Source organism: Sinohyriopsis cumingii, chromosome 13, assembly GCF_028554795.1.
Source record: "Sinohyriopsis cumingii isolate HCF-2022 chromosome 13, ASM2855479v2, whole genome shotgun sequence".
Lineage (NCBI taxonomy): Eukaryota > Metazoa > Mollusca > Bivalvia > Unionida > Unionidae > Sinohyriopsis > Sinohyriopsis cumingii.
The window spans coordinates 56,802,806-56,815,325 of NC_142973.1; the positions used below are offsets into that span (position 1 = coordinate 56,802,806).

At 33.9% G+C, this 12,520-nt stretch overlaps 1 protein-coding gene across 3 annotated transcripts in view; it reads left to right on the forward strand.

Moving 5' to 3' along the window:
* Positions 1 to 12,520, forward strand: part of LOC149785627 (putative RNA-binding protein 46) — a 136,010-nt gene that overhangs the window by 53,776 nt on the left and 69,714 nt on the right. For 2 of the 3 annotated variants that reach the window (XM_089979444.1, XM_089979446.1), the window contains exon 4: positions 5,984 to 6,016. The exons of the other annotated variant lie outside the window; for it this stretch is intronic. In XM_089979444.1, coding sequence (XP_089835570.1) covers positions 5,984 to 6,016 — 33 coding nt within the window. The remainder of the gene's footprint in view (positions 1 to 5,983; positions 6,017 to 12,520) is intronic. 3 annotated transcript variants of the gene reach the window in all.

Consider the following 12,520-nt stretch of genomic DNA (forward strand, 5'->3'; position numbering starts at 1 on the left):
TTTAGAACCTACGGTCATGGACAACACTTGGCCACAAAAACATTTTGTAAACAATATCCAACTTACAATCAAGGACAAAAAAATGACTGCAGTTTAAATATACATAGCAATAGATGTATACTTTTTTTAATAAAAAAACCCCACCTGTTTCATCCATAAGGAAATGTTTTGAATTGAACTGAGTAAACAAGAAATCCAGAATAAAGTATACGGTCTTGTACTTGATCATAAACCCCAGAGACAGTTTTTTCCAGTGTGTGATGACATCATCAAGGCAGCAGGAGCAACCAACATTTCAAGTACTTCATTTTATGATGGAATCTTTGTTCAACAGGAATTGTGATGAATTTTGGTATTCTGTTTTGGTTTCAACCTATATGGGAGCACTGGAGTTTTAAAAAACTCTGCCACATCAATTAATTGTTTTGCAAAAGGTCAACTTCTAACTGGATATAGTTTCCATGTCACAAGTACTACTCTCTACAGCAACATGTATATAACATGTGCTGTCAAATGTTTTTGGGCAGATACCTTACAATACAGTGCGACCCTGCCATAACGCAAATTCTGATATAACGCGATTGTGGCGTGGCTCCTGAAATTTCGTATATTCATTTGCACATGAAAAAAATTTTTTTTTTTCAAAGTACGTGAAGTAGTGCATACAGACTTTATTCATATTTTGGGGAAAAGATCGCGTATTGATTCGAATGCAAAATGATCATGGCGTGGTTCCTGAAATTTGAAATACATGTACGTGTGTTTTTCTCATAATGGGAAAAAATATTTTTTGTTCAAAGTACGTACAATAGTGTATAAAAAATGTATTGTCATTTTAGGGGAGAGATCGCATATGAATTCGAATATAATACAATCGTGGTGTAGTTCCTGAAATTTTAAATACATGTGTGTGTATTGTTCTCATACTGGGAATATTTTTTTTTTTAAGTATGAGAAACAGTGTGTAAAACATATTATCATTTTGAAGAAGAGTTTGCGTATGAATTTTAATATAATAAGATCTTGGCATAGCTTCTGAAATTTAATAATTTCTCCATGTTCTTGAAACATTATGCCAAAATAAACATTAACCAAAATGTTACTTATTACTGATCCATGAGTAGAGCCAGTAATTCATCTTTGTGATTTTCTTCAATTAATTCTGTATACAATTGTTGCTCAAACAATAGCCAGCATGTGTTCCTTCTTTAACTGCATGAACAACCAAGCCGCAGACAATGCGGTGATTGATAAAAGGTTCTCACAATTTAATAAACATCAAAAAATGAAAGCCGCCAACATGTTTGCTGGGCTTTGCAGTGTTATTAGACGCAATCAGTTGACCACTAAATAATGTCCGGTATATTAGCTGGAAATTGAAAGGGTATGAAATCGTACATAGGCTGAACTTTAAAAAATTTACGAAAGTGACTCGTGACCATTGCAGGCCTACTGCACTTAGTTCTCGGGTTTTACATGTGTATGGTGTTTGCTTATGAACTTGTTATTAATTTCCTATTTTTATTAAAATATTTTACCATTATGGAAAAGCAAGTTCCCAAACGAAAGCTGTTCTCTGCACTTTTGCACAACGATTAGTATAGTAGTTTTCACACATTTCTTTTGATATTCACAAAATCTGAAGTAAAAGTTATATGAATACTGAAAGCATGTGTTGATTGTTAATTATTCTTGCTGTGGTCGTTCAAACGAATAGGCATACATTTAGCGTTAATTATTGGAAATATACAATGGATAAATGTACACGGAAACGCATATGAGAAAATATTAACAGTATGAAATTTGTACAGACACCGTTCATAGACTCTGGAACATAATGAACTGTACACATGCTTCATATTTCTTAACCTAATTTTGCTGTTAATTTTTCCCATTGAATTCAGAAACATAATGATCTGACAAAATTACTGAATCTTTTAAATATGTATGCAGTTTTTGCAATCAAATTACATGTATTATGGATTAATTGCAAGCCCCAATGGTACGATATCAGACGGCAAGTAAATGGTGTTAATACTCTGTTCATGCTATATATTAGATGTTGAATTCAGACACAATGATCGGGGACCAAATTATTGAATATTGTAAGTCTGTGCAATTTTTCTATGGAATTCCATGCATTATGGATGAACTGCATGCCATGACGGCACGATAATAAATGGTGTTGATACCCTATTCATCATATACATTAGACATGAATGTGTGCCAACGAGTTGTTCTCTGAAAAAAGTAAAATACTGTAAAACCCCGCATTAACGCAGTCCATTATTAACGCGATTCAATTTTTTAAAACCCCATTTATTGCATTTCAGCAGGGCTCCACTGTACATACAAAGTTTCTATATTTCAATGGTTCATTTATTTGGTTCAATAACATAAGATGTTTCTGACATTTTTCTGGTTGCTAAGCTTAAACCAAAGCTTACTAATTGACAGGCCTTACACGAAATTTTACCTGGAAGATTTGTCTCCCCTTTGTCTTTAGTCAACTTGCTTGATTTTGTATATGTGCTTTGTTTATTTTACTGAGGATACGTCAGCTTGGAAACGGTGCAGGCAATATTGAGCTTCACAAAGTCTGGACATCTCTGAGTCAGATGGGTTGAATGTCATTATGGCATCCTTATTGGCAGCCATTAAGTGAGTCTATAATTTTACAAAGGCATGGTGTAAATACCCTGAACAGCATTAGAAGATTGGCTACTTTAGTAAAAGTATTACCAATGTAATAAACTGTATTGAAATTGTAATACTTGGTAAGTGTAGAACTTATTTGGAAACAAAACTCTAGTAAAAAACTGACAACATGGCTGAAAATCTCAGTCTGTACTTGGTTTATTTACCACCCAGTATACCTACCAGCTCTCATTAAATATGACATGGATTGGAAACAATGGATCTTAAATCGCAGGTGTTGCATGAGTAGAGTGACTTTTAAAGAGTACCTCTCAAACAAGCATTAAGGTGAAAATGTTGATTTATACACGCAAGGCCAAAGTCCCATGAAAGCTAAAATATTGTTGTCTATGCATGGATATGTGTATGTCTATTTTTACATGTAAATATATTCCTTTACATTATAACCTCGTGGAAGACAATTTCGTCAGTTAATTGTGTTACCCTCTTAAATAAAGTCATCATGATGATGATGATTATTATTATTATTATGCAGTTACTTGAAAACCATTTGAGATTAAGGAATAAAACTTGGTATATTTGTACATCATCATTAGAAGATGTATTAAGTACCATATGGGGGGGGTATGTCTTCTTGATCAAGATCACATGAGGATATTTAAAGTTTTCCATCACACATTCCATTCTACTGTTTAGCTTATTAATTTGAGATGAAGGAATCAAACTTAGTATACTTGCACATCATCATTAGAAGGAGGATCACATAACAATGTGGGGCCTATTTTTTTAAGGCCAGGGTTATGTCTATTGCAAATTTTTCCATGAACTTTCCTTTCCATTCTACAACTTTCATGCCATTTCAAGATAGAGATGAAACTTGGTAAACTTTAAACATCATTATTAGAAAGTGTGTCGTGGACCACATGAGGGTTCCCTATTTTCAGTATCATGGACCCATTTAAATATTTTCATTTTTCCGTCCCACTATACTGTCGATAACTCGAGTGCCATTTGAGATCAGAGATAGAACTTGTTATATATTTGCATCATCATCAGTTGTTTGGTGTGTTGAATACCATAATGAGGATCCACTCCTGATGTCAAGGTTATGGGTCATTATTTTAAGTTTTCCTTTGTACTTTCCTTTTCCATTCATTAACATTTGAGATTTATGCTATGAAACTTGCACTGTACTTGTTGTGTACCACATTGCAATATTCTATGTGAACATCACAGGCGAGTATTGCTGGTTTTAGCATAATATGTCCTTTTGCTGTATAACTTGTGATTTGTTAAAAATAAATCAGTGAAATTTGTTATTTGGAATACCTGTTTATTCAGAATCACCATCTTTGGTAGTGAGCATTTGGATCACTTCAGGGTTTACTGTATTAGCTTCAAATCTTGGCTCCTCAACTGGTTGAATAAACTTGGTTAAAGTGATTAAAAAAATCAGAACTACATAGATGAGAGGACCACCTGAGGTAACTTCACACATCATCTGTCCACAACATTATTTTCACAAAACATTGCTTGTATCAAAATTTGAAAGGAAAAACTTTGCAGTCTTGTTTTTCATGATTGTGGGATCCTGTCCTAAGAAATTTTGTGCCTACACTTTAAACTACAAGTGATGTTTCATGAAATGATAACTGCTGACCACAGACCATGAGTATGTAGCTGTTTATGCTGGCTGGTTTTCTTGTTGGAGGGGTTTGATTTCTTCAGACATTCACCAATTGTTAGAGCTGGCTATCATGTAAAGACACTGCCAAGAAAACTCCACTATTATGCATGTTTGTGATGCAAGACATTGAGATTGGTTGTCTTTCAGCTTCTTGTTTGTGATCATGTAGATCATCAGACTGCATTTTGTTCAGTTCTTTGTCCATTATCAACCAGAGAGAAAACTTGACTTTGAGATTCGTTTCACTCATTCATGAAAGTTTTTCAAAACATGAGATAGACCATAATGATAGAGTTTAACTCTGAAAAACAGTCTGTACAAATGGGAGAATTATTCTCAATAACAGGCCCATGTACTGAGCAGGTTTCCACACTTCTGGAAAAAGTCAGGAGAAATTAAGAAAAGTCCTGGAATTTCACAAATATTGATAAAAGTTGGGAAACACCCCAGAATTTTCTGTCACCACTTGAAGCCCGAACCAATCACATAATTGAGTCATAACTAAACTGATCGTGAGTTAAATTTATCAAGTTCTAACCAGAATATTCAGAGGGTGCAGTAAGGATTATTTGGGTGCTTGCAATAAACAAATATGCTGAATTAATCCAAACGAGCGGAAATGAGAAATTGTTGTCCCTTGTATTATATATTAAAAAACGATTTGAGCCCCTGTATCAATACAGGTTTGGGGACTAGTTTAACAAATTACAAGAAGACAAGTTGATTTTACAGAAAATTCAGTCCTTGTTTATACAACAGTATATAATTTTGAAGGTCTTTTGTCAAAATGTAAAGCAACCCTTTTGAAAACGTTTTTTAAATGATGGATTTTTAAACAGATCGTCTTAAGGAGATTGGTTGTCTGAAAAATCATGATTGGGATTTTATTGGCACGGATAAATTCAGGGATAAACTATCTTTGTTACAAGACAAGATTCAAATATTTGTGTTTATTGTTTTTTTATATACTGTAATAGGAAATGTTTACTTTCTATAAGATGCGCATATATATATATATATATATATATATATATATATATATATATATATATATATATATATATATATATATATATATATTGCTATAGAATTCTTTAGAATTAAAGGTTTGAAATGCAACAAAATGCATATATATGCTGCTGCTATAGAATTTGTTAGAATTAAAGGTTTGAAAGGAAACAAAACTAATTTATGTTCATTATGTTGTTCCCACTTGAGAACAGAATGCAAGTCAGCAAAGTAAAGTTAGAATTTTTATTTTGTACATTGAAATGACTTTACATGCCAATTTATAGGGAATATAATCAAACTTACTTCATGTAGTACATTTTGTGGTTTTGTAAATGATCATCTTTTATGGCTTAGACGTTTTGGAGAGTCTTGAAAGAGAACCATCTTAAGATTTAGAAAATGCATGTTTTTTAATCTAAAATGTTCTTTAATTCCATTCAGTAATGGTCATATGTGAACCTTGACAAAATTAATTTCATCCTGGAAAAACTCTGGAAATGACCTGGAAATTTATCTTTAGAAAAGCGTGGGAACCATGACTGAGGTTACTTAGTTTCGCATGCATTAATGGCTGTCAGAAATCATGTAATATGCCAGTAAACTCTGTCCTCTCGTTTGAATTTGTAGATTGAAGAGGAAGACATGGATAATCTTGGCGAGGTTTGAACAATTTCCTTACTTTTTAAAAGATCAATTTATGCAATACAGAATTGTGGCAGTTTTGCTACTATTTGTTTTTGTTAAGTTATGAATTGATTTGTTTCATTCAACTGCATCGTTTTTTTAACAAAATTCATTTATCTTTAAACATTTTTTGCATGGTATTTGCATGGTAGTTTATTAGTTATACTGGTTATGACCAGAAGAGCTTGTATGATGGCCTGTTGTCACTTGTCTGCATTTCCATTAGTACAAAGTTATTATTGCTGCTGCTTTTCAACTAAAGTACATGCATTGTGGATTTCAGATTTCCCACTGAATACCACAGTGTATACATGGGGTAAGGGATTAGGTGTCCACAATGTCTGGTGGATGTCCATACAGTCTAGTGAAACTTTATCACAGATTTTATTGAAGCCATTGTGGGGTTTTATTTGCACTCCATGCTGATATTTGCATTCCATTCACCCCACAAATCGATTTACTGAGCAAGCAGATGGACATAGAACACAATTAATTTAAATATGTTCTCTACGTTTGTTTCTCAATACTGACCTTTCCACTGTGTGACAATTAATACAAATCATATGTTAATCTAAAATACCTTCAAAGATGACTTCACAGTGAAGTTCTTGTCAAAGGTTGAAATGCATTTTTTGAGAGGCTGGACTGTAAACAGAGCAGCATGTAAACAGAACACAGATTTCCCTTCCAGATCATCACCAAGGCCTTGTTACTCACTGTGCACTGTCGCCAAAATACACAAGGAAAACCACACCCTGAGTTCATATTTTCAAGAATAAACAATTACCTTTAAATTCTTACCAAAAATGCATAAATATAACACTTCTATCACCACCAAAATGAGAGAGGAACTACATGGAAGTATTAATTCTGACCTGACTCCAGATGGGAGATGCCCCAGTGCCATAAACCAGTCTCTGGCAGGTGTCCGTTTCATGTCTTTACCTATACAAATTAATATTACTTGGTGATATTAACAAGTGAACTAGCGGGACATGTTCACAGCAAAATGTTTGTAACATAAAGACAGTAAAAAAAATTCTCACATATCCCTCCACCCCACTGTCCCATGACAAAACAATTACCATATTTACCATACATGTTGGAATATTTTAAATTAATTTTAAAAGTAATTTTTTTTGGTGCACTGTATCTTCTGGAACACCAGTTTTTTTCAAGTCATAATTTGTGGGACACCTTTTAAATCATTCGAAAATTACATGTTGGAAAATGCACTCCAAACGAAATTTTATTTTAAAAAACAAAAAACTGTGTACTTGAGATAAAACTCTTTAATCCACCACAACAGCATCTTATCAATTCAACCCTACTCCTGCACACATACGATCCATTCTTTTGGCACATGAATTTTTTATTATTTTTTTTGCTTTCTCATACCGTGAAAAATTGTTACAGGCAACATGTCACCTAAAGTGGAAACTGCAAGGACTAAAGTCACATTTCTTCAACTCTGCACCAGTCTTGCTAATTCTCACACTTTTGACACCCCCCCCCCCCCCCCATCTTATCATCAGTCTGTCCAGGAATGCAATCAAAGTACACTTGAATTTCATCTATGTTAATGATCATATTGTCAGTGTAATCATTTACTTCTCTTCTGGCCTTCACGAATTCATCAGATGATTTTATTTTCTCCAAATCATCTGGGCAAGGCTGGGTTATTGATGTCCGTGCATGAAGAACTATATTGTGTCACATCAAAGATTGTTCCATTGTTTCAATTTATTTTCAAAATTAAAGTGAATACCGGCGAAAAGGAATGAAAGTTAGCTTCCATATCTCAGCTGTCTTTGTATATTCAACGAAAAAAAATAAAATCGGCAAGCTTCAAAGAATCCATAGTTGGCTTCGGAGATAAGCTTGCTTTGCAATAAAATAACCTTTGTATTTATATCCTGTTTTTTTCTTTTTAAAAAGGCTTCAGAGTATCCAAAGTTGGCTTTTGAGGTCAGCTTCCTTTGTAATAAAAATAAACTTTGTCTTTGGTGTCCAGTAGGTAAGTTCAAAGAAGGAGTTTACTGCTCACTCTAGTTGTGTTTATTCACCACCTAGGCTTTTATGTGCTGGCGAAAAGATTGTCACTTGCACTCAAGTGAATGTGTTTTCAAATAATGATTTTTATTTGCAAGAAACTGTAATACATTAGACCTACATATAATTCACTCTTAGTTATTTTGCACCTAACACTGTGCCATTCGTGAACGGCAGTTGTCTTCAATATATCATTTGATTATTTCCCTCGTTTACGAAATCACCTGCTTCTCTTCTGGCCTGCATGAATTCATCACATGATTTTATTTTCTCCATATATTCTGGGTGACGCTGGGTCATGGATGTCCGTTCATGAAGCACTATATTGTATCACTTTAAAATTTGTTTCATTTTCAAAATTCCTGTGAATACTGGTGAAAAGAAACCAAAATTTGCTTCCATATCTCCGCTGTCTTTGTATATTCTAAAAATATAAATAAAGAAGCACACTTAAAATAATCCAGTCGGCTTGCTTTGCAATAAAATAACCTTTGTATTGATATCCCTTTTAAAATAAAAAAAGTAACCAAAGTCAGCTTGCTTTGTCATAAAAATAACCTTTGTCTTTGATGTCCTGTGGGCAAGTTCAAAGAAGGAGTTTACCGCTCGCTGATTGTTGTGTTTATTCACTACCCAAGCTTCTATGTGCTTGGCATCTGTCGTAATAATACCTAAATACAAAGGAGCATTGATGTCTGCAGTAAATAGTAATGATACTTTTGTAACCCTTGCTGACAAAAAGATTGTCACTTTCACTCAAGTGAATGTGTTTTCAAATAATGATTTTTTATTTGCAAGATACTGTCATACAGTAAACCTGGATATAATTCACTCTTGATTATTTTGCACCTAACAGTATCATGCATGAATGAAGTTGTCTTCAAGATATCGGTTAATTATTTCCCTCTTGTTTGCGATTTTGTTGGATCCAGTTTTAAATCTGATTTCATGGATATATTTTATGCTTTAATGCTCTTGTTTAAAAAAATGAATAAATGATAACAATACAAGGTTAAGTTTCTTTCTTTTTATTATCAAATAAGCATTTGTTTATGTTTTATTGCAACATGCATTGGGATGGGGGGAGCACAAATGCAAAATAAATTTATTTCGTTTCTTAATTACGGGATTTCCAAAAGCAATGTTACTTTTTTTTAAATCTGGCATTAGGCCAAGGAGTAACATTGAGTACTTTGAAGTCAGCTGTATGTGATAGCTTCCTGCTTTGAGTCAACAACAGTCAGTCTGAAAGAACATGCATTCAGACTTCCTAACAGCCATCGACTTTTTATGCTACTTTTGGCATTGATATTTAAAACAAAAAGATTTTATGCTAAGTGAAAATGCTTTCTTCTTTTTACAAACAAATCACAATAAAACTAACATTATATTAATTGGAGAAAAGTCAATTGGGACCATACAAAATACTGATAGCTCCAATGGTGATAAATTAGAAAAGCTTCTGAATTGGACATAGTCCTTAGTATAAGTTTATTATTTGCCTTCCCCTAATATTAAGGGGTGTTGAGTGACCGAGTGGTCTAAAGCATTCACCATTCCAATCACTGCCATCTCACCTCGGCGTGGATTTGAGTTTCAGGCTCAGCTAACTTGGGTACACAATAGCTTCTCGTGGGTCGGTGGTTCTTCACAGGGTTTTCCAGGCTCTTCCTCTACCAGTTATACTGGCCGCCATGTATAGCCTATCTTGTGCTAAAAAAGGCATTAAATCCTACAACAACAACAACCTAAACTACCTGGACAATTGCCATGAAACTTTGCACACACAAATTTATCCCCCAGTCCAGTTGGCTCAAAATGAAATTGGTGCTGCTTGCATATTCAATATGGCCACCACAGTCACCATCTTAAAAAGTCAACTTCACTCCTCTTGAATGGATTTTCATAACATCATGGGATATTCACAAAAAGACTTCTTTTAATATGGCTCTAAATGCAGTTGTCATTTTGAAAATCTTAAATTGTAACTTCTCGTAAATGGATGGTCATATCAAGATGGGGTTTCGCAAAAAGACTTTTTATGATTGTCTAGTTGGTCCTAAATGAAAATTGTGCTGATCTATTGTCCAATATGGCTGCCATGGCAGTCATCTTCAGAATCTTGCTTTTGCTAATCCTCTTAGGCGGAAAGTCATATCAACATGGGGTTTTTGCTCACATACTTCCTCTGGTGTCTTGTTGGTCTTGAATTTGTGACGATGTGATATTCTATATGGTTGCTACAGTCCCCATCTTGATAATCTTTTGACTTCTAGATGAAAACCTGTATCATCATTGGGTTCTAACCAGAAGTGTTTTTTAATGATGTCTAAATGTTACAAAATGAAAATTGTATCGATTTGACATCCATTTTGGCCATCTTCAAAAACTGGTTCTTGCTACACTTAATAAATGGAGTCCCATTGATGTGGGTTTTCACTAGAAATCTAATTATGGTATCTAGTTAGTCCTGAATGAATATTGAACATTGAAAATCTTGTTACTAATTCTCTTGAATGGATGAACATATTCTGCACAAGTTTTCACTAAGTCAAATGACAGTGTCAAGTTTATTCTAAATGAAAATGTTGCCGATCTCAAAAATCCAATGTAACTGACAAGGTAGTTACTTTGAAAATCTTGTCATTTAAGAATATCAGAGTGTTGGTCCCCTTGAGAGGCTGTTGTTCTTTTTTTTTGTTGCTGTTGTTCAGAAGCATCTCGTACTCTTGGCAGTAGTAATTAAAATGTTCTACCAAATAATACATTTTTTTAATTCCCAGTATATTCTCACAGAATTCTTTGCTTGAAAATTGATCTTTAATCTCCTGCAATATGTGCATATCAATGCATTGACCCAGAAAATTTATCTTTAAAGAAGCATCATGGAGCCATGAATAACCACCAATCAGAATTCAATGCAACATATTTCACTTGATGACACACTGGAAATGTAGATATCAAATTAGTTCCAAGTAGACAAGATAGGAAGCAGTGGAGTAACTTTATGTACAAGTGGTTATTCAATGAGAAAAATACTTAATTGTACATGGGAAAATGTTTGGAATATCTCCTTTATGCTCAGCATACAGCTGAGACAAGATCATGAGCATGGAATTGGCAAAGGGGGGGCGGTATGAACCATGTCACCTTGTGTTTGTAGAAGTCGAGTGGGTGTTTTCAGTATGTGTTTCTTTTCTTATGAAAAAGAATGAGTGCCAGTGCCTGCATCATCCATCTCAGATTATTAATTTAAACATTAAAAAAGGTAAATGACAAATAATTTATTCATAACTGCTAAATATTAAAGGAACTTGTATATGGCTTGGTATCATTTTGTATTGATTCTCCATATCTAGTATTGAAATGTGTATAAGAATGGCAAACATATTGATGAATTGTTTTACCCTTACTGGTTGGGCTCCAGATGGGCGAGTGGTCTAAAATTGCCTTCATAGATCACTCGCACATCTCACTTTGGTCTATGTGAGTTCAAGTCTCTGCTCAACCAATATGTATATGCGAGAAAGCTTACCAGTCAGTTCCCATGGGTTTGTGGTTCTTTCTGGAGTTTTCACAGGTTCTTCCTCCACCAAATATACTGGCTGCCATGTATCATGTGCAGAAAATAATGTCATTAAATTGCCAAGACAAAAGGCAAGCGAGCAAGCTGTACTGGTTTCTAAGCACAACAACATAAACAGAATCATTGGATCTTTATCAGATTTTGGATGTGTCTGAAGAAAACCTTGAATGATACCACATAAATGTTTTGTTTTCTCAAAAAATATTGTAGAGTTAATAAAACTTGGCTTGTGGGGTATATCTTGACATAAAAATCATTTCATTGATATTCTATCCATGAAGTCAGGTTCAGGACCCAAGACCATGAAAAAGAATTTTTGTAATGCACTTGATATACATCTTCTGAACATGTTTTGTTTCCAGATTTGGTATATTGGAGTTTTACAAGACAGAGTTTTAATCCAGAACTAAAAAAGAATAAAAGTTTCAATACTTGGAAGCATAAAAGAATAAAGGAAGAGAAGAAATGGGCTTTTCTTGAATTTCTGGAAATTTTGAATAGATCATTATCAGACTTTTGTTTAATAAAAGTCTCCATGTGTAGGAATAAAAATTTTCTGTGTTGACACTAGAATGAAGAATATTGATCAAGTACAAAGATGATTGCCTGATATATAGAACTTAGTCTCTCTGTGTAATTCCACCCCCTTCCAAAAAAACATCGAATATCTGTAAAACTAAATAAACGAAAAATGGCAGCAGTGTTGAAGACAAAAGATACAGATAATTTGTGAAGAAAACTACGGTTTATGGTTTTCGTTTTTGCTGACAGTGTTAATTGATCTGGAATTGGAGGACTGGATACACCATTTATTATTAGACCATAACCAATGGCAAAGGCAA